This window comes from Oncorhynchus kisutch, linkage group LG15, assembly GCF_002021735.2.
Source record: "Oncorhynchus kisutch isolate 150728-3 linkage group LG15, Okis_V2, whole genome shotgun sequence".
Classification (NCBI taxonomy): Eukaryota; Metazoa; Chordata; class Actinopteri; order Salmoniformes; family Salmonidae; genus Oncorhynchus; species Oncorhynchus kisutch.
The window spans coordinates 13109784-13131079 of record NC_034188.2 but is presented as its reverse complement, the minus strand read 5'-3'; the positions used below and the strand labels follow the sequence as shown (position 1 = coordinate 13131079).

General features: G+C 43.3%; 1 protein-coding gene across 2 annotated transcripts in view; it reads right to left on the bottom strand.

Moving 5' to 3' along the window:
- Positions 1-21296, bottom strand: part of LOC109876091 (progesterone receptor-like) — a 55291-nt gene that overhangs the window by 18459 nt on the left and 15536 nt on the right. The window contains exons 6-9 of one of the 2 annotated variants that reach the window (XM_031789687.1): positions 20478-20622; positions 20024-20154; positions 19788-19939; positions 11268-13921 (exon numbers count right to left, since the gene is read on the bottom strand). In XM_031789687.1, coding sequence (XP_031645547.1) covers positions 13754-13921; positions 19788-19939; positions 20024-20154; positions 20478-20622 — 596 coding nt within the window. In that variant the 3' untranslated portion in view covers positions 11268-13753. Of the gene's footprint in view, positions 1-11267; positions 13922-19787; positions 19940-20023; positions 20155-20477; positions 20623-21296 lie in introns of those variants that run through there. The other variant, XM_031789686.1, reaches the window with a different exon arrangement.

The following is a 21296-nucleotide window of genomic DNA, read 5'->3' as shown; positions in this document are numbered from 1 at the left end:
GTGTCATCATAGTGGTCTCTGATTAGTGGTCATTATTTGGTGTGTCATCATAGTGGTCTCTGATTGGTGGTCATCATTTGGTGTGTCATCATAGTGGTCTCTGTTTGGTGGTCATCATTTGGTGTGTCATCATAGTGGTCTCTGATTGGTGGTCATCATTTGGTGTGTCATCATAGTGGTCTCTGATTGGTGGTCATCATTTGGTGTGTCATCATAGTGGTCTCTGATTGGTGTGTCATCATAGTGGTCTCTGATTAGTGGTCATCATTTGGTGTGTCATCATAGTGGTCTCTGATTGGTGGTCATCATTTGGTGTGTCATCATAGTGGTCTCTGATTGGTGGTCATCATTTGGTGTGTCATCATAGTGGTCTCTGATTGGTGGTCAACATTTGGTGTGTCATCATAGTGGTCTCTGATTGGTGGTCATCATTTGGTGTGTCATCATAGTGGTCTCTGATTGGTGGTCATCATTTGGTGTGTCATCACAGTGGTCTCTGATTGGTGTGTCATCATAGTGGTCTCTGATTAGTGGTCATCATTTGGTGTGTCATCATAGTGGTCTCTGATTGGTGGTCATAATCTGGTGTGTCATCATAGTGGTCTCTGATTGGTGGTCATCATTTGGTGTGTCATCATAGTGGTCTCTGATTGGTGGTCATCATAGTAGTCTCTGATTGGTGGTCATCATAGTGGTCTCTGATTGGTGGTCATCATTTGGTGTGTCATCATAGTGGTCTCTGATTGGTGGTCATCATAGTGGTCTCTGATTGGTGGTCATCATAGTGGTCTCTGATTGGTGGTCATCATTTTGTGTGTCATCATAGTGGTCTCTGATTGGTGGTCATAATTTGGTGTGTCATCATAGTGGTCTCTGATTGGTGGTCATCATTTGGTGTGTCATCATAGTGGTCTCTGATTGGTGTGTCATCATAGTGGTCTCTGATTAGTGGTCATCATTTGGTGTGTCATCATAGTGGTCTCTGATTGGTGTGTCATCATAGTGGTCTCTGATTAGTGGTCATCATTTGGTGTGTCATCATAGTGGTCTCTGATTGGTGGTCATCATTTGGTGTGTCATCATAGTGGTCTCTGATTGGTGGTCATCATTTGGTGTGTCATCATAGTGGTCTCTGATTGGTGGTCATCATTTGGTGTGTCATCATAGTGGTCTCTGATTGGTGGTCATCATTTGGTGTGTCATCATAGTGGTCTCTGATTGGTGTGTCATCATAGTGGTCTCTGATTAGTGGTCATCATTTGGTGTGTCATCATAGTGGTCTCTGATTGGTGGTCATCATTTGGTGTGTCATCTTAGTGGTCTCTGTTTGGTGGTCATCATTTGGTGTGTCATCATAGTGGTCTCTGATTGGTGGTCATCATTTGGTGTGTCATCATAGTGGTCTCTGATTGGTGGTCATCATTTGGTGTGTCATCATAGTGGTCTCTGATTGGTGGTCATCATTTGGTGTGTCATCATAGTGGTCTCTGATTAGTGGTCATCATTTGGTGTGTCATCATAGTGGTCTCTGATTGGTGTGTCATCATAGTGGTCTCTGATTAGTGGTCATCATTTGGTGTGTCATCATAGTGGTCTCTGATTGGTGGTCATCATTTGGTGTGTCATCATAGTGGTCTCTGTTTGGTGGTCATCATTTGGTGTGTCATCATAGTGGTCTCTGATTGGTGGTCATCATTTGGTGTGTCATCATAGTGGTCTCTGATTGGTGTGTCATCATAGTGGTCTCTGATTGGTGGTCATCATTTGGTGTGTCATCATAGTGGTCTCTGATTGGTGGTCATCATTTGGTGTGTTATCATAGTGGTCTCTGATTGGTGGTCATCATTTGGTGTGTCATCATAGTGGTCTCTGATTGGTGGTCATCATTTGGTGTGTCATCATAGTGGTCTCTGATTGGTGTGTCATCATAGTGGTCTCTGATTAGTGGTCATCATTTGGTGTGTCATCATAGTGGTCTCTGATTGGTGGTCATCATTTGGTGTGTCATCATAGTGGTCTCTGATTAGTGGTCATCATTTGGTGTGTCATCATAGTGGTCTCTGATTGGTGTGTCATCATAGTGGTCTCTGATTAGTGGTCATCATTTGGTGTGTCATCATAGTGGTCTCTGATTGGTGGTCATCATTTGGTGTGTCATCATAGTGGTCTCTGATTGGTGGTCATCATTTGGTGTGTCATCATAGTGGTCTCTGATTGGTGTGTCATCATAGTGGTCTCTGATTAGTGGTCATCATTTGGTGTGTCATCATAGTGGTCTCTGATTGGTGGTCATCATTTGGTGTGTCATCATAGTGGTCTCTGATTAGTGGTCATCATTTGGTGTGTCATCATAGTGGTCTCTGATTGGTGTGTCATCATAGTGGTCTCTGATTAGTGGTCATCATTTGGTGTGTCATCATAGTGGTCTCTGATTGGTGGTCATCATTTGGTGTGTCATCATAGTGGTCTCTGTTTGGTGGTCATCATTTGGTGTGTCATCATAGTGGTCTCTGATTGGTGGTCATCATTTGGTGTGTCATCATAGTGGTCTCTGATTGGTGGTCATCATTTGGTGTGTCATCATAGTGGTCTCTGATTGGTGGTCATCATTTGGTGTGTCATCATAGTGGTCTCTGATTAGTGGTCATCATTTGGTGTGTCATCATAGTGGTCTCTGATTGGTGTGTCATCATAGTGGTCTCTGATTAGTGGTCATCATTTGGTGTGTCATCATAGTGGTCTCTGATTGGTGGTCATCATTTGGTGTGTCATCATAGTGGTCTCTGATTGGTGGTCATCATTTGGTGTGTTATCATAGTGGTCTCTGATTGGTGGTCATCATTTGGTGTGTCATCATAGTGGTCTCTGATTGGTGGTCATCATTTGGTGTGTCATCATAGTGGTCTCTGATTGGTGTGTCATCATAGTGGTCTCTGATTAGTGGTCATCATTTGGTGTGTCATCATAGTGGTCTCTGATTGGTGGTCATCATTTGGTGTGTCATCATAGTGGTCTCTGTTTGGTGGTCATCATTTGGTGTGTCATCATAGTGGTCTCTGATTGGTGGTCATCATTTGGTGTGTCATCATAGTGGTCTCTGATTGGTGGTCATCATTTGGTGTGTCATCATAGTGGTCTCTGATTGGTGGTCATCATTTGGTGTGTCATCATAGTAGTCTCTGATTGGTGTGTCATCATAGTCGTCTCTGATTGGTGGTCATCATTTGGTGTGTCATCATAGTGGTCTCTGATTGGTGGTCATCATTTGGTGTGTCATCATAGTGGTCTCTGATTGGTGGTCATCATTTTGTGTGTCATCATAGTGGTCTCTGATTGGTGGTCATCATAGTGGTCTCTGATTGGTGGTCATCATAGTGGTCTCTGATTGGTGGTCATCATTTGGTGTGTCATCATAGTGGTTTCTGATTGGTGGTCATCATTTGGTGTGTCATCATAGTGGTCTCTGATTGGTGTGTCATCATAGTGGTCTCTGATTAGTGGTCATCATTTGGTGTGTCATCATAGTGGTCTCTGATTGGTGGTCATCATCTGGTGTGTCATCATAGTGGTCTCTGATTGGTGGTCATCATTTGGTGTGTCATCATAGTGGTCTCTGTTTGGTGGTCATCATTTGGTGTGTCATCATAGTGGTCTCTGATTGGTGGTCATCATTTGGTGTGTCATCATAGTGGTCTCTGATTGGTGGTCATCATTTGGTGTGTCATCATAGTGGTCTCTGATTGGTGTGTCATCATAGTGGTCTCTGATTAGTGGTCATCATTTGGTGTGTCATCATAGTGGTCTCTGATTGGTGGTCATCATTTGGTGTGTCATCATAGTGGTCTCTGATTGGTGGTCATCATTTGGTGTGTCATCATAGTGGTCTCTGATTGGTGGTCAACATTTGGTGTGTCATCATAGTGGTCTCTGATTTGTGGTCATAATTTGGTGTGTCATCATAGTAGTCTCTGATTGGTGTGTCATCATAATGGTCTCTGATTGGTGGTCATCATTTGGTGTGTCATCATAATGGTCTCTGATTGGTGGTCATCATTTGGTGTGTCATCATAGTGGTCTCTGATTGGTGGTCATCATAGTGGTCTCTGATTGGTGGTCATCATAGTGGTCTCTGATTGGTGGTCATCATTTGGTGTGTCATCATAGTGGTCTCTGATTGGTGGTCATCATTTGGTGTGTCATCATAGTAGTCTCTGACTTGCTAAAGTGGGACAAACTTAAACTTGCGCCTTTTTGAGAAAACAGAAAGGTGTCATCTTGTTTGTTTTTTTATGCCGACATCGTTTCTGAATTTAAAAGTAATCCAAGAAGTAATTTTGTTGTTTTTGAAAACAATCTGTAATCTGATTACGATATTTTTTATTAGGACACAACTGATGACATTTTTTGTAATCAGATTACATGTAATCTGTTATTCCCCAACCCTGCTCTCCATCTAATCCTCTCTATTCCCTTTCCACCTTCTCCAGACCATTTCCCCAGTCCTCTCTCCCTTTCCACCTCCTCCTCCCCTCGGGACAGTAGTGGAGAAGGTAGAAAGTTTTAAGTTCCTCGGCGTACACATCACGGACAAACTGAAATGGTCCACCCACACAGACAGCGTGGTGAAGAAGGTGCAGCAGCGCCTCTTCAACCTCAGGAGGCTGAAGAAATTTGGCTTGTCACCAAAAACACACTAACTTTTACAGATGCACAATCAAGAGCATCCTGTCAGGCTGTATCACCGTCTGGTACGGTAACTGCTTCTCCCACAACCGTAATGCTCTCCAGAGGGTATTGAGGTCTGCTCCGCCCACAACCGTAAGGCTCTCCAGAGGGTAGTGAGGTCTGCTCCGCCCACAACCGTTAGGCTCTCCAGAGGGTAGTGAGGTCTGCTCCGCCCACAACCGTAAGGCTCTCCAGAGGGTAGTGAGGTCTGCTCCGCCCACAACCGTAAGGCTCTCCAGAGGGTAGTGAGGTCTGCACAACGCATCACCGGGGGCCATCAGACTGTTAAACAGCCATGACTAACATTGAGTGGCTGCTGCCAACAGACTCATCTCTAGCCACTTTAATAATGAAAAATTGATGTCATAAATGTATCACTCGCCACTTTAAACAATGCCACTTAATATAATGTTTACATACACTACATTACTCATCTCATATGTATATACTGTACTCGATACCATCTACTGCATCTTGCCTATGCCGTTCGGCCATCGCTCATTCATATACAGTGCCTTGCGAAAGTATTCGGCCCCCTTGAACTTTGCGACCTTTTGCCACATTTCAGGATTCAAACATAAAGATATAAAACTGTATTTTTTGTGAAGAATCAACAACAAGTGGGACACAATCATGAAGTGGAACGACATTTATTGGATATTTCAAACTTATTTAACACTTCAAAAACTGAAATTGGGCGTGCAAAATTATTCAGCCCCTTTACTTTCAGTGCAGCAAACTCTCTCCAGAAGTTCAGTGAGGATCTCTGAATGATCCAATGTTGACCTAAATGACTAATGATGATAAATACAATCCACCTGTGTGTAATCAAGTCTCCGAATAAATGCACCTGCACTGTGATAGTCTCAGAGGTCCGTTAAAAGCGCAGAGAGCATCATGAAGAACAAGGAACACACCAGGCAGGTCCGAGATACTGTTGTGAAGAAGTTTAAAGCCGGATTTGGATACAAAAAGATTTCCCAAGCTTTAAACATCCAAGGAGCACTGTGCAAGCGATAATATTGAAATGGAAGGAGTATCAGACCACTGCAAATCTACCAAGACCTGGCCGTCCCTCTAAACTTTCAGCTCATACAAGGAGAAGACTGATCAGAGATGCAGCCAAGAGGCCCATGATCACTCTGGATGAACTGCAGAGATCTACAGCTGAGGTGGGAGACTCTGTCCATAGGACAACAATCAGTCGTATATTGCACAAATCTGGCCTTTATGGAAGCGTGGCAAGAAGAAAGCCATTTCTTAAAGATATCCATAAAAAGTGTCGTTTAAAGTTTGCCACAAGCCACCTGGGAGACACACCAAACATGTGGAAGAAGGTGCTCTGGTCAGATGAAACCAAAATTGAACTTTTTGGCAACAATGCAAAACGTTATGTTTGGCGTAAAAGCAACACACCTCATCACCCTGAACACACCATCCCCACTGTCAAACATGGTGGTGGCAGCATCATGGTTTGGGCCTGATTTTCTTCAGCAGGGACAGGGAAGATGGTTAAAATTGATGGGAAGATGGATGGAGCCAAATACAGGACCATTCTGGAAGAAAACCTGATGGAGTCTGCAAAAGACCTGAGACTGGGACGGAGATTTGTCTTCCAACAAGACAATGATCCAAAACATAAAGCAAAATCTACAATGGAATGGTTCAAAAATAAACATATCCAGGTGTTAAAATGGCCAAGTCAAAGTCCAGACCTGAATCCAATCGAGAATCTGTGGAAAGAACTGAAAACTGCTGTTCACAAATGCTCTCCATCCAACCTCACTGAGCTCGAGCTGTTTTGCAAGGAGGAATGGGAAAAAATGTCAGTCTCTCGATGTGCAAAACTGATAGAGACATACCCCAAGCGACTTACAGCTGTAATCGCAGCAAAAGGTGGCGCTACAAAGTATTAACTTAAGGGGGCTGAATAATTTTGCACGCCCAATGTTTCCGTTTTTGATTTGTTAAAAAAAGTTTGAAATATCCAATAAATGTCGTTCCACTTCATGATTGTGTCCCACTTGTTGTTGATTCTTCACAAAAAAATACAGTTAAATTTCTTTATGTTTGAAGCCTGAAATGTGGCAAAAGGTCGCAAAGTTCAAGGGGGCCGAATACTTTCGCAAGGCACTGTATCTTTATGTACATATTCTTATTCATTCCTTTACACTTGTGTGTATAAGGTAGTTGTTGTGAAATTGTTAGATGACTTGTTAGATATTACTGCAAGGTCGGAACTAGAAGCACAAGCATTTCGCTACACTCGCATTAACATCTGCTAACCATGTGTACGTGACAAATACAATTTGATTTGATTTCTCCCTTTTTTCCCCAACCCTCTACACCTTCTGTCCATCTTCCTGTCCTTTCATTGTCTCCCTGTCCTTTCCTTCTCTCCCTTTCCTTTCCTTCTCTCCCTGTCCTTTCCTTCTCTCCCTGTCCTTTCCTTCTCTCCCTGTCCTTTCCTTCTCTCCCTTTCCTTTCCTTCTCTCCCTGTCCTTTCCTTCTCTCCCTGTCCTTTCCTTCTCTCCCTGTCCTTTCCTTCTCTCCCTGTCCTTTCCTTCTCTCCCTTTCATTTCCTTCTCTCCTTCTCTCCCTGTCCTTTCCTTCTCTCCCTTTCTTTTCCTTCTCTTCCAGTCCTTTCCTTCTCTCCGTTTCTTTTCCTTCTCTTCCAGTCCTTTCCTTCTCTCCCTGTCCTTTCCTTCTCTCCCTGTCCTTTCCTTCTCTCCCTGTCCTTTCCTTCTCTCCCTGTCCTTTCCTTCTCTCCCTGTCCTTTCCTTCTCTCCCTGTCCTTTCCTTCTCTCCCTTTCTTTTCCTTCTCTTCCAGTCCTTTCCTTCTCTCCCTGTCCTTTCCTTCTCTCCCTTTCCTTTCCTTCTCTCCCTGTCCTTTCCTTCTCTCCTTCTCTCCCTGTCCTTTCCTTCTGTCCCTGTCCTTTCCTTCTCTCCGTCCTTTCCTTCTCTCCTTCTCTACCTGTCCTTTCCTTCTCTCCCTGTCCTTTCCTTCTCTCCCTGTCATTTCCTTTCCTTCCAGTCCTTTCCTTCTCTCCCTGTCCTCTCCACCTCCCCGTTTTGTCTCTCCATCTCCTCCTCTTCCCTCCATCCAGACCATTACACCAGTCCTCTCCTCCTCTTCCCTCCATCCAGACCATTACACCAGTCCTCTCTCCTCCTCTTCCCTCCATCCAGACCATTACACCAGTCCTCTTCCCTCCATCCATACCATTACACCAGTCCTCTTCCCTCCATCCAGACCATTACACCAGTCCTCTTCCCTCCATCCAGACCATTACACCAGTCCTCTTCCCTCCATCCAGACCATTACACCAGTCCTCTTCCCTCTATCCAGACCATTACACCAGTCCTCTCTCCTCCTCCTCCTCTTCCCTCCATCCAGACCATTATACCAGTCCTCTTCCCTCCATCCAGACCATTACACCAGTCCTCTTCCCTCCATCCATACCATTACACCAGTCCTCTTCCCTCCATCCAGACCATTACACCAGTCCTCTTCCCTCCATCCAGACCATTACACCAGTCCTCTTCCCTCCATCCAGACCATTACACCAGTCCTCTTCCCTCCATCCAGACCATTACTCTCTCTCACCCCTAGGACATCCTCCTTTAAACCACACACACACTGCCCCCCTCTCTCTCTCTCCCTCTCTCACACCCCTAGGACATCCTCCTTTAAACCACACACACACTGCCCCCCTCTCTCTCTTCCTATCTCTCACTCCTAGGACATCCTCCTTTAAACCACACACACACTGCCCCCCTCTCTCTCTCTCCCTCTCTCTCACTCCTAGGACATCCTCCTTTAAACCACACACACACTGCCCCCCTCTCTCTCTCTCCCTCTCTCTCACTCCTAGGACATCCTCCTTTAAACCACACACACACTGCCCCCCTCTCTCTCTCTCCCTCTCTCTCACTCCTAGGACATCCTCCTTTAAACCACACACACACTGCCCCCCTCTCTCTCTCTCTCTCACTCCTAGGACATCCTCCTTTAAACCATCCTCTCTCTCTCCCCCTCTCTCCTAGGACATCTTCCTGTAAACCACACACACTCTCTCTCTCTCTCTCCTGGGACATCCTCCTGTAAACATACAGTGAGATGAGAAGGGCTGTCTGGTAAAATATTAATAGTCTGTTAATTGTTTGTTAATGGACTGGGTTGTGTTAATAGTCCCAATAGTCCTGTTTATTACCATTCCACCACAGCCCTGTGAGCCCTGGCCACATAGTGTAGGGTTACACCTCTACAACTGGCTGATAAACCAGGACCAATGTCCAAAATGGCTCCCTGTTCACCATATAGTGCACTACTTTTGACTAGAGCCCATTGGTGCACTATATAGTGAATAGGCTGCTATTTCTGACACAGCCAATATGTTGTGGAATTCAGAGTGTAGATGTTAATCTTAGTATTGTATTATGTGCTGCTGCTTTGGTTTAGAATTGTTATTTTTTGTGCCCCAAGTCAAGTGGCCCAAAGGTTGACCACGTTGTCTAGTGAGATTTACTATCCTAAGCATTCCCCTAATCAATTATGTTGTGGAACATTCTGTTAGCACAACGCCTACAATAGCCCAACCGCACACGAAATCTCACAGGAATGTGACTTGTGACAATCTTACATAACAATCGTTTTACTGCAACAACAACAAAAATGAATATACAACTGCTGTACATTGAAATGGAACATATACCTCATGAGACCATGTTGCAAACTAACGCATAAGCAGTCAGAACTACTCCTTGGATATACATGTGGACATTGATTCTGTTTCTACTGTATGTTGGTGTGCACTGGGGAGAAATATACATCCGGTAGGAATGTAAACGACGAGGGATATTTGTGACTATGATGTCACAAGTCTTGTCTCTATTCCTCAGTACTTCCACTACAGTGGAAATATATTCATGTACAAATGGCTGGAAGATTACAAACACACACAAATCAAATGGAATCCAAAGGTTCAAATGTCGACGTCAACACGTTTATTTTTGATAATTTCAAATGTAGGAGACGCCAGTCCTTTTAAAGGCAAACCACAAGGGCAATGTTGCAAATAATATATTTAGAGAAGTGATATTTCAGCTCTCGATCACTCAGTTCTACGTCATTTATGAGGAGACAAATAGTTGTTAATAGAGTTGGTTAGAGCAGGAACTGAGAATGTGTGTGTGTATGTGTCTGTGACAGTGTTTGTGTGTATGACAGTGTGTGTGTGTGTGTGTGTGTATGACAGTGTGTGTGTGTGTGTGACAGTGTGTGTGTGTATGACAGTGTGTGTGTGTGTATGACAGTGTGTGTGTATGACAGTGTGTGTGTATGACAGTGTGTGTGTGTGTATGACAGTGTGTGTGTGTATGACAATGTGTGTGTGTATGACAGTGTGTGTGTATGACAGTGTGTGTGTGTGTACTTAACATGGCCGCCGTGCAGGATGTTACTCAGACAGATCTGGGCTTTTTACAGTCGGGTCTTTCGGACATCCAATCCAATGAACTAAAATAGACTAGTGGCGTTCAGTCAGTCATGACACTCCTCCCCGCTGTGGAGAGATGTACTAAAACATTTCACTAACAGGGTGTTTTTCATTTTTTATACAACCTGATAGTCTAGATGGACTGTTTTTTAAACCCACAGGAATCAGAGATTCAATGTGACATTGGTTCTGGTTTAGGCGGATCTGTGCCTGCGTCCCAAATTAGACCATATTCACTGTATAGTGCACTAGTTTAACCAGAGGCCTGGTCAAAAGTAGTGCACTATAAAGGGTTCCATTTGGGACAATGCCTTGTAGACAAAGTGGCTGTTGAACTAGACTATTTCGGCCCTGTTCCAATCTCCATACTACCATACCACTTAGAGTACACGCTTCATACTAAGTGTCGTACTAGTGTGGACATTGGAATGCAGTTTAGGGGTTGAGCCAGCCCTTAAACCATATTCTTATCCGGTTTCATCAACATGTGAGGACTTCAACATAAAACATTGAGGAAAGACAGATTGTTGAGGCATGTTCATGAATAATACATTAAGAAAGTTGTGAGATCAAAAAAGACGGTTTTGATTATAAGAAGTTCATCATTTCGCATTCCTCTGCCCAGCACATGATAATTTCCGTCTTTTCATGATGATATAAGATTGTTCCAGCATGTAGGACTAATGTGGTTGGTATCAATGTGGCGACTGTTTGTCTAACCCAGTCCGACATCACTGCCAGCTGGTCTTCATTTGCCTCTTGTTGCAGTAACAGGGCAGTCCACTAGATGGTTGTAGTTGAACACTGAACTTCTCTACTAACTTGTTGGTAATCATGTTTGCTGTGGACTCTTTTTGTGCTGACATATAAAAACTACAAGACCCATAAGCAGATGATCACTGGGGCCTATTCTGGATGCAACTTTTTTTTCCCAGGAAGAGATCGAAATGTGTTTCTCAAGTAGAATTAGGGAATTGTGTTGGCTTTGTTTCCTTTGTGCAACGTCGTGAACATATAACCTCACTGAATAGAACACACCTTTTGGATTAGTGAGGTACGGTATTTATTTGGTAAGTAGACATATGAACTCAGATAGGATAAAGTATTGATGAAGCTCAATACTTCAATAGATGGTAACACCTTACCTGAGGGAGAAATATAATTTTTTTATGGAAAATTGAGTCAGAAATTGGCACCCTATTCCCTATATAGTGCACTAGTTTTGACCAGAGCCCTATGGGTCCTACTCAAATGTAGTGCACTAAAAGGGTTGGATGTAATTTTGGGTACAACCTGTATGTGTTTCCCTGTCACTTACAGAATACTTAAGATACAAATCACATGATGACCCAGTGATGTGGAATATAGATAGTTTCATTTGTTAGAATTTTAAAGAAGTATGAATTGTTTTGATAGAATATGCAAAGTATAATGCATTTTATATTTACAGATATTGTGTTATATATGAATGTCTGTAGAGTATGAATGATGTGTTATTCAGAAGAATTATGACTTATTTTGACAGTGTTAAACACACTACTACATTTACTGAAACTATGAAAGAGTATATAACAGTTGAAAAGAGAGAAAACCAACAGTCTGAAATGTACATTCAGGATCAAACCCTAGCTTGAGATCAGGGGTTGTAACGTAATCAACCCTGGGGAGACCAACTGACCCCTCTCATTGAAGCCATGAAGTTCAAGGCCGACTGCGGTACTGAAGGCTGTTGTTTCCAGAAAGCAGGATCTCCCATTATAGTGAATGGGAAAATGGCAAATCTTCGTTGTCAATATTAGAGAGAAAAAAATAAAAATAGCATTCAAGCACAACCATGTTACCAATAATTGCTTATATTAGAACAGATGTATGTCCTTGAACTGATTATATTAAAAAATACAATTGTACAAAGAAGTTATAAGGATAATTGAGTTGCTATGGTAACCTGCAGTACCCTGGTCGGCCTTCGGTTGCAGGCAGCTCTGACCTAGCCTGCAAACGTCCCTTCCTGGAGTAGCTCAAACTGTGCATGTTATGTCGACATACATATCCCCAATGAGACGGCACTTTAGCAAGCTAAAACCGACTTCCTAACCTTCAAATGCGACATTGAGTCTTCACATAGGAATGAATGGTGTGACATCATCGACGGCTTTGCCCATTCATGTACAGACAATGGTTGGTCCTCTAGTAAGGTTTTTGTGATATATTGAACCAGGGCTGGCCCTAGCGTTTTGGGGCCCCACACCATGCGGGTAAAACATTTTAGTGGGCCCCCTCTTGACGGCACAGATAAAGCAAATTTAAGTTTTAAAGTACATTTCCTGAAATTTACATTTGCATTTAGCTATGGGGCGTAGAGAAAATGTTGTGGTTTTAAATCACATTTGCATTTAGCTATGGGGCGTAGAGAAAATGTTGTTGTTTTAAATCACATTTGATCAAATTCTACACATTTTTCTTCAAATGGGGCAGCCAGAAGATCTTGCAGATTTAAAGCAAATTTCCAACAATTCTACAAATACTGCCAGGGGGTGGAGAGAAATTATCAAGTTTTAAAGCAAATTTCCTACAATTCTACACATTTTGCCAAGACCTTGGATATCTGAGTGAGAGTGACTGACAACATCAATGGAGGTCCCCTGGAGGTCAGGGTACCTGCGTGCCTGGTCATTAGTTGGCCATGATTACTATAAGGCCTAGACAGCTGGCTAACTTAGCAATCTAAATAAATGTTTGCTAACAAGAGCTGATTCAGAGACGGACACTGCTGATTCACTAACGGACACTGCTGATTCACTAACGGACACTGCTGATTCACTAACGGACACTGCTGATTCAGAGACTGACACTGTTGATTCACTAACGGACACTGCTGATTCAGAGACGGACACTGCTGATTCACTAACAAAAACTGCTGATTCAGAGACGGACACTGCTGATTCAGAGACGGACACTGCTGATTCACTAACAAAAACTGCTGATTCACTAACAAAAACTGTTGATTCACTAACAAAAACTGTTGATTCACTAACAAAAACTGTTGATTCACTAACAAAAACTGCTGATTCACTAACAAAAACTGCTGATTCACTAACAAAAACTGTTGATTCACTAACAAAAACTGTTGATTCACTAACAAAAACTGTTGATTCACTAACAAAAACTGCTGATTCACTAACAAAAACTGCTGATTCACTAACAAAAACTGCTGATTCACTAACAAAAACTGCTGATTCACTAACAAAAACTGCTGATTCACTAACAAAAACTGCTGATTCACTAACAAATTTAAAAATGTCACCTTGTGTATTTTACTTTAACTCTCAACATTAAGTTGACTGAGTCCCCCCCCCCCCAAAAAAAAAAGTACCTTGTGCCTAGGGCCTGCCCTGGGTTGAACCTCTAGCAGGAAGTTTTGTGATAGGTTGAACCACTTGCAGGTTTTTTTTGTGATAGGATGACCCTCTAACAAGGTGCATTGTGATAGGATGACCCTCTAGCAAGGTGCATTGTGATGGGATGACCCTCTAGCAAGGTGCATTGTGAAAGAGGATTGGCTGAACTATGCCTGTGAGTATCTTGGGCACGTGAACGCTGACGATCTCAGAGATCATCTCTGGATAGCTGACTCTGGTGGGCAGAGACTGGGCCTGGATAAACAGATCATAGGTGAACTGGTGCAGCTTCCTCACAATCTGAGAGAGAGAGAGAGAGAGGGGGGGGGGGGAAGTGAGAGAGGGGGGGGAGAGAGGGAGTCAACTGTCAGTAACACCAAAGCAGGGGGGGTTGAACAAGTCAGGGGTTAGTGGTTAGGGATAGAAGCAGGGCCGGCCCTGGGTATAGGCAACATAAGCTGTTGCTTAGGGCCCCTGGCCGCTACGGCCCCCAACCCCCAAAAATACTTTAGGAACTCAGTTGGGGTCTAAACTTACTGTTGAGAGTTATAACAGTAGAACACCAAGAGCTGTTGCTAGAACGTGCAAAATTCTGACCGGACTACGTAACGAACCAAAGTTCGTTGCTATGCTGGTTGTTTGTTCTCTTATTTTACCTCGTAGCGGTCGCGAAGGAAGAAGGATGTGTCATATTAGGGTGTCTAGCTATAAGTTCAACCTGATCAATCAAATGGATAGGTGTAAGCAATTATGGTTATTCCAAATGCCCTTAACTAGGTGTCTTCGCTAGACAGACATAGAGAGTAGGTGAGAGGAGGTGGGAAAAGAATGGAAGACAGACAGAGAGACAGACGAAGAGAGAGAAACAGAGACAGAAAGACAGCAGTGTAAATGTACTTAGACTAGAGTATTTCAACACCTCTTCTCCTCCAACTTGTTAGGCAATCATATGTACCTACAGGGCAAGGTGGCCAGCCACACAGGAGGGTGATTTTTACTAAGGAGGAGGAAGCCGTGCTGACCAAGATGCATGCTGGCCATTTAGGAGTGAAGCGCTTGATTGCCAAAATCAACCTACGCTTCTTCTGACAGGGAATTGTCAAGGAGGTGGACAAATAGCCTTTTATTTATCAATCACATTCTATTATATCTGAAATGATTAGGATTTCAATGAATATCATATCAGAGAGCACATAATGTTTCAATGTGCCACGTTGTGCCTAAAGGTCAGTACCCTGTCTAGCCTGCCAGAAGTTTGAGAGGGCGAAGACTGTGGCGCCGGAGTTGAAGCCCATCAAAGTTGTTTCATCATGGCACATGATCGGTGAGTGTCCCAATTCAAATTTCGTCCTGATAAGTTGTTTTGTAATGGTTGCTTTATTTGACCACAACAGTATTATAGAGAGTGTGTGTGTGTGTGTGTGTGTGTGTCAGTAGCCTTACAAATATGAAAATCTGCATACTGTATGACACAGGTATGGGTAAGAATAGAGTCATCTTCTCTCTAACACTTTAAATGTTAGAGGTGGCCCTCATTGGACCCTTCACGAAATCCAGGAATGGCAACAGCTGCTGTCGAACGGCGACCCATCACTTTACCAAGTAGGTGGAGGCAATACCCATTAAGCTCAGTACAGGAAGAGAATGTGGAGGCAATACCCATTAAGCTCAGTACAGGAAGAGAATGTGGAGGCAATACCCATTAAGCTCAGTACAGGAAGAGAATGTGGAGGAAATACCCATTAAGTTCAGTACAGGAAGAGAATGTGGAGGCAATACCCATTAAGTTCAGTACAGGAAGAGAATGTGGAGGCAATACCCATTAAGCTCAGTACAGGAAGAGAATGTGGAGGCAATACCCATTAAGCTCAGTACAGGAAGAGAATGTGCTTAACTCTAAATTCCCTTCTGTATAACCCATTAAAAAAAGTGCCTGAAACCAAAAATATATTTTTGTTTTGTATGATACCCATCTAGGACGAGACTGGCGAGGCCACCTCCAAGACAATGACGGACATCTTCAACACCCACAGTCATCTTGAGTGACCGAGGTCATGAACACTGGAACAAGTGTAACAACAAGTTATATTCTGTCACCAATGGTTTGTTTTATTTATTTTTTACAACTTCTTTTTCCGTGGTACATAAACAGACCTATTTCAATATCTTTCATTGTCAATAGATATCCCTTTCCTACCCCCTCCTCCAGGTTTGGTGAATGGACCAACCAAACCCTCAAGACATGTCATGGGCAAGTCCCTTGATTGGTACCAGGAAGGTTGGGAGAACTACTGGAAGGTAATTCTCTTTGCACACAACAGCAGCATCCAGGCCTCCACCGAGTACGGACAGGAGTCGCAGCTGTTCACTGAGGTAAAACAATGCTATTGTATATACAATTATTGCATATACTGATGTTGTTTGTCTATTGCTATTTTTATATAAGGTACTTTCAGATCACTGAAACCCCACCTGATGTGGTGGAAGCTGTCGAACCAGATCAGAACCCTCGAGGACTACAGTACCTTCAGGCACGGACTGAGGAGGATGTAGAGGTTTTTGATCAGGTAAAAATGATTGTCCACTGTCAATTTATTTCCTGTCCCTCCAAGAGATATGTAAGAAATAGAAAAGCATTTATTCCTGTTTATTCCAATCAATGTGAGACTGAACATGGACAAGGCGCAGGAGAAACAGAAGGGAGGACTACCGGGGCAGAATGAAGAAGGGGACCAAGTGCTGCGACATCAAGGCGAATTACTAGGTTTGGAAGATGGAGGAAAGAAAGACGCCACCTGGGAAACCTCACTGCTCTTTCGCTCCTAGCCGGGGTCACCATCAGTTCAAGTGAATATAGAAAATATCAGATAATAACTATTTGCATTTGCACACAAAATAACCTGAAGCTAGTTTTAGTTCCCCTTCTACAGTTGGAGCACTTGGACGGTCGACCACTGAAAGCACTGACGCCCTACACTTCAGTGAAGCCCAATAGACAAAGTATGCTCAGCTTTGGTTGACAGAAACAATAAGAAAAGCAAGAAATAGTAGTTATGCTAAGCCTATAAAAAATGTCTTCTCCAATATGCTACTCTATCCTACTCTATTCTACTCTATCATACTCTATTCTACTCTATCATTCTCTATTCTACTCTATTCTACTCTATCATACTATATAATTCTCTATCATAGTCTATCCTACTCTATTCTACTCCATCATACTCTATAATTCTCTATCATACTCTATCCTTCTCTATTCTACTCTATCATAGTCTATCATAGTCTATCCTACTCTATTCTACTCTATCATACTCTATCATTCTCTATCATACTCTATAATTCTCTATCATGCTCTTATCATACTCTATAATTCTCTATCATACTCTATCATACTCTATCATACTGGGCACATAATATGTGAGATACACAGATGAACTAAAAACACTAGCGCTGCAAACACTCAGAAAAAAGAGAGCATCAGTGCCTGAACTTTGCAGTCTCCCTCTTCAAGTCTCCCTTCTGAGACTGCCTGCCTGTTGAGAATAGGTGACAGGCAGAACCACCCACCCACACAGCAACCCCCTCCTCTATATTGCACACACCAGAATTCAGTATTTTAGTCTATGATTGCCATGTTAGTGTACAAAATGAATGACACAACTGTACCAAAAACTATCAAAGGTTATGTATTTAAATCTGAAATATTGCCAGGTTGTTTTTCACAGCTGTTTCACAAGGTGTTCATTGTTGTAAGGTTTCATTTGATGGTATTTATTTGTTCTACATTATTCATTGTTGTATCCTAGGACCGACAATAAATACATATATATTCAACCACAAGGGGGTACTAATGAGCTATGTGAGATAGAACAACATGAATCCTAAACGAGGTCTAAGTGAAAATATATTATTTCAGCGTAGATAAGGGAAAGGCAGGATCAAATATAAACATGACGGCCAGACGAGCCAATGTATGAATCAAATGGATTTGCATATGAATGGAGTGACAATGATCTGACTTCCTGGTCTGTAAGGTAAGTAACTTTAATGTGTCAAGCAGATGACACATTTTATTTGACATTTCCGAAACGTAATAATGTTTAAGACATGGATTTCATGTTGTAATGTTAACAAGGTACCCAAAAGTAGTTTGAATGAATGTTTTCATTTTGTCAGCTAAATAAAACCTGTTTAAACAGCGAAATTGCTGCGGAAATCCGCCTTGTTTGCATAGCGATGATGAAAAGAAGGTCATTTAGGCTGTAATTAGGTAATCCCACCGTTGTTATAGCAACGGACACTAATAATTTATCGAATTCCATTGTGACGCAGAAGGGGACACTATTTGGCCAGGGGACATTATTTGCCATGACAGGCCCACAAAAAGCTAGGCTGGCCCTTGGTAGTAGGTCTATATTACCTGCTGTAAGTAGTCCACTGGCTGGGTTAGCTACAACAGGTGTTGAGTACGGGTTACGGGTTAGAGGTCAGGGATAGGTCAGTTCTGTGGTTGCCATGGCGCAGAGAGCTCTGTAAATATTGTACATATTTTAAGTTTTAGTTGTTTTCTTTTTGATCAACTTTTTATTTTGTTAGCGAAGTAAGTTTTGATTGTATATATTGTAGCAATCCTGGGTTTATAAGTGCGGATATCGACTGCAAGAAGAGCATGTTGTTGCGCTCTGGGCTTCGGGCCAGAAGGTTGAGGGTTCGAGCCGTACTTCCTGTCTGATTCATTACAATACATTGATCCACGGCAGTGCAAGATTGGCAAGTCAGTTATTTTACCACCTGAACCGAGAAGCTATTTAGCTGCCAACTTTATTTGAAACAACAAGAGATGGCAGAGGCTTGGAGAATTTTTGAAGATGGCAGAGGTTTAGTTAGTAGTAGTTTATTTCAAGGTGGACTATCGCTTTTGACTGTAGTGAGCTTCATGCCCATAAAGCTTAGCAGCTGCATTACTTCACCCAGGTTGGTGCTACATGTTTTTCAGAGGAGTTTCCAAGGGAAGAGGTGACCTGACTTCCAGCTTGTTTCCCCCCTGGATTTAAGCATCGTTTCACCCCTGCTCAACCCACATCTTGGCCCGTCCTTCATCTGGGCTTCAACCCTTCATCTGGGCCCCAGTCTTCATCTGGGCTTCAACCCTTCATCTGGGCTTCAACCCTTCATCTGGGCCTCAACCCTTCATCTGGGCTTCAACCCTTCATCTGAGCCCCAGTCTTCATCTGGGCTTCAACCCTTCATCTGGGCCCCAGTCTTCATCTGGGCCTCAACCCTTCATCTAGGCTTCAACCCTTCATCTGGGCCTCAACTTTCATCTGGGCCTCAACCCTTCATCTGGGCTTCAACCCTTCATCTGGGCCTCAACCCTTCATCTGGGCTTCAACCCTTCATCTTGGCCCCAGTCTTCACCTGGGCCTCAACCCTTCATCTGGGCCTCATCTGGGCCTCAACCCTTCATTTGGGCCTCGGTCGGTAGAGACGTGGACGGGTCAGGTAAGTGGACATGTAGAGTGAATTGGACACAGGATGTGACCTGTTGAACTGGCACCTGCCTCTGTGGATGACTGTGAAAGACTGTGGATGACTGTGAAAGACTGTGTATGACTGTGGATGACTGTGGATGACTGTGAAAGACTGTGGATGTGGATGACTGTGAAAGACTGTGGATGACTGTGGATGACTGTGAAAGACCTTCCAGCTAGAACTGTCAATAGGCTAACTGAAAGATTAGACTGTTTTATGAGCGTCATTGAGATTGTTGCTGTAATGAAAAGCGCTATACTAATTAAATCTAGTATCATTATTATTATCATTAAATTACCGGGCGTAGTTGTGTTAGCTGGAACAGGCGTTGTGTATGGGTTAGGGGTTAGAGGTCAGGGTTAGGTAATATTACCGGGTGTAGGAAGTCCAGTAGCTGTGTTAGCTGGAACAGACGTTGTGTATGGGTTAGGGGTTAGAGGTCAGGGTTAGGTAATATTACCGGGTGTAGGAAGTCCAGTAGCTGTGTTAGCTGGAACAGGTGTTGTGTATGGGTTAGGGGTTAGAGGTCAGGGTTAGGTAATATTACCGGGTGTAGGAAGTCCAGTAGCTGTGTTAGCTGGAACAGACGTTGTGTATGGGTTAGGGGTTAGAGGTCAGGTTTAGGTAATATTACCGGGTGTAGGAAGTCCAGTAGCTGTGTTAGCTGGAACAGGCGTTGTGTATGGTGTTTTTCTCCGTGTTGGCTGGCCAGACAAACCAGCTCCTTGATGTAAGAGATCCTCAGCTCGTCAAAACACTTCTGATTCCTCAGACCCTCCACAGGGACTAAAAGACACAAAGAAATAAGCAAATATTGAACCAGATAATGATACAGTCACTTAGTTTCAGTGTGTCAGTGATGTGACTCACTGATGCTGAAGAGGAGCAGAGCCTTCATACAGAGGAACTCTTCCTGGGTGACTCTGAGCATACAGAACCTCTGGGACAGCAGACGGAACTGGACACAGTGTTCGTACATACTGGACACACGCATCCTCTGACTGGGGTGGGGGGGTGGGTGGAGAGAAGAGATAGAGAGACAGACGGAGAGAAAGAGGGTGAGGAGAGAGAGTGTAATGTTTGTTTATGTCTATTCCATTTGGTAACATGTGTTTCCCATGCTAATAAATTGAATTGCGAGGGAGAGAGAGGGGGAGTTAGGATGAGAGGGAGTTAGGATGAGAGGGAGTGAAATTGATTGAGAGAGTGTTGTTATATAACCAATAATACAACATTTCAAATTTCAAACATTCCCCTTGTCTATTGTCTAGAGACAGAGAGAGATTGTCATCGATATTGTATTCAGCAAGACAATAGTACTCACTCGTTAAAGATGAGGTCAGGAGCGAAGTAGAGCTCTCTAGCATCTGTGTTAGTGTAAGACCTCCAGCCCAGAGCGAACACCATCAACCCCAGCCATGAAGACTGGATCACTGACATCTGGTCTTCTACATGCAGCTGTCTGAAACCTACACAGAGAACATCATCAACCCCAGCCATGAAGACTGGATCACTGACATCTGGTCTTCTACATGAAGCTGTCTGAAACCCATAGTGCAGGGAGAATAAAATACGTGATGAGTAGAGCCCCCTCTGGTGGGAAGGACATAGAAAACTAGAACCGAGGCTACAGCACTGATATCAGTAATACACAGACCAGCTCTCTGTCCCCCAGCTCTCTCTATCACACCTGGGTTAGTGGGTTGGTACCATGTAGTGGTTAGGTAACAGTCATACACAGACCAGCTCTCTGTCCCCCAGCTCTCTCTATCACACCTGGGTTAGTGGGTTGGTACCATGTAGTGGTTAGGTAACAGTAGGATACAGGGTTGGTACCATGTAGTGGTTAGGTAACAGTAGGATACAGGGTTAGTACCATGTAGTGGTTAGGTAACAGTAGGATACAGGGTTGGTAACATGTAGTGGTTAGGTAACAGTAGGATACAGGGTTGGTAACATGTAGTGGTTAGGTAACAGTAGGATATAGGGTTGGTAACATGTAGTGGTTAGGTAACAGTAGGATACAGGGTTGGTAACATGTAGTGGTTAGGTAACAGTAGAATACAGGGTTGGTAACATGTAGTGGTTAGGTAACAGTAGGATACAGGGTTGGTAACATGTAGTGGTTAGGTAACAGTAGGAT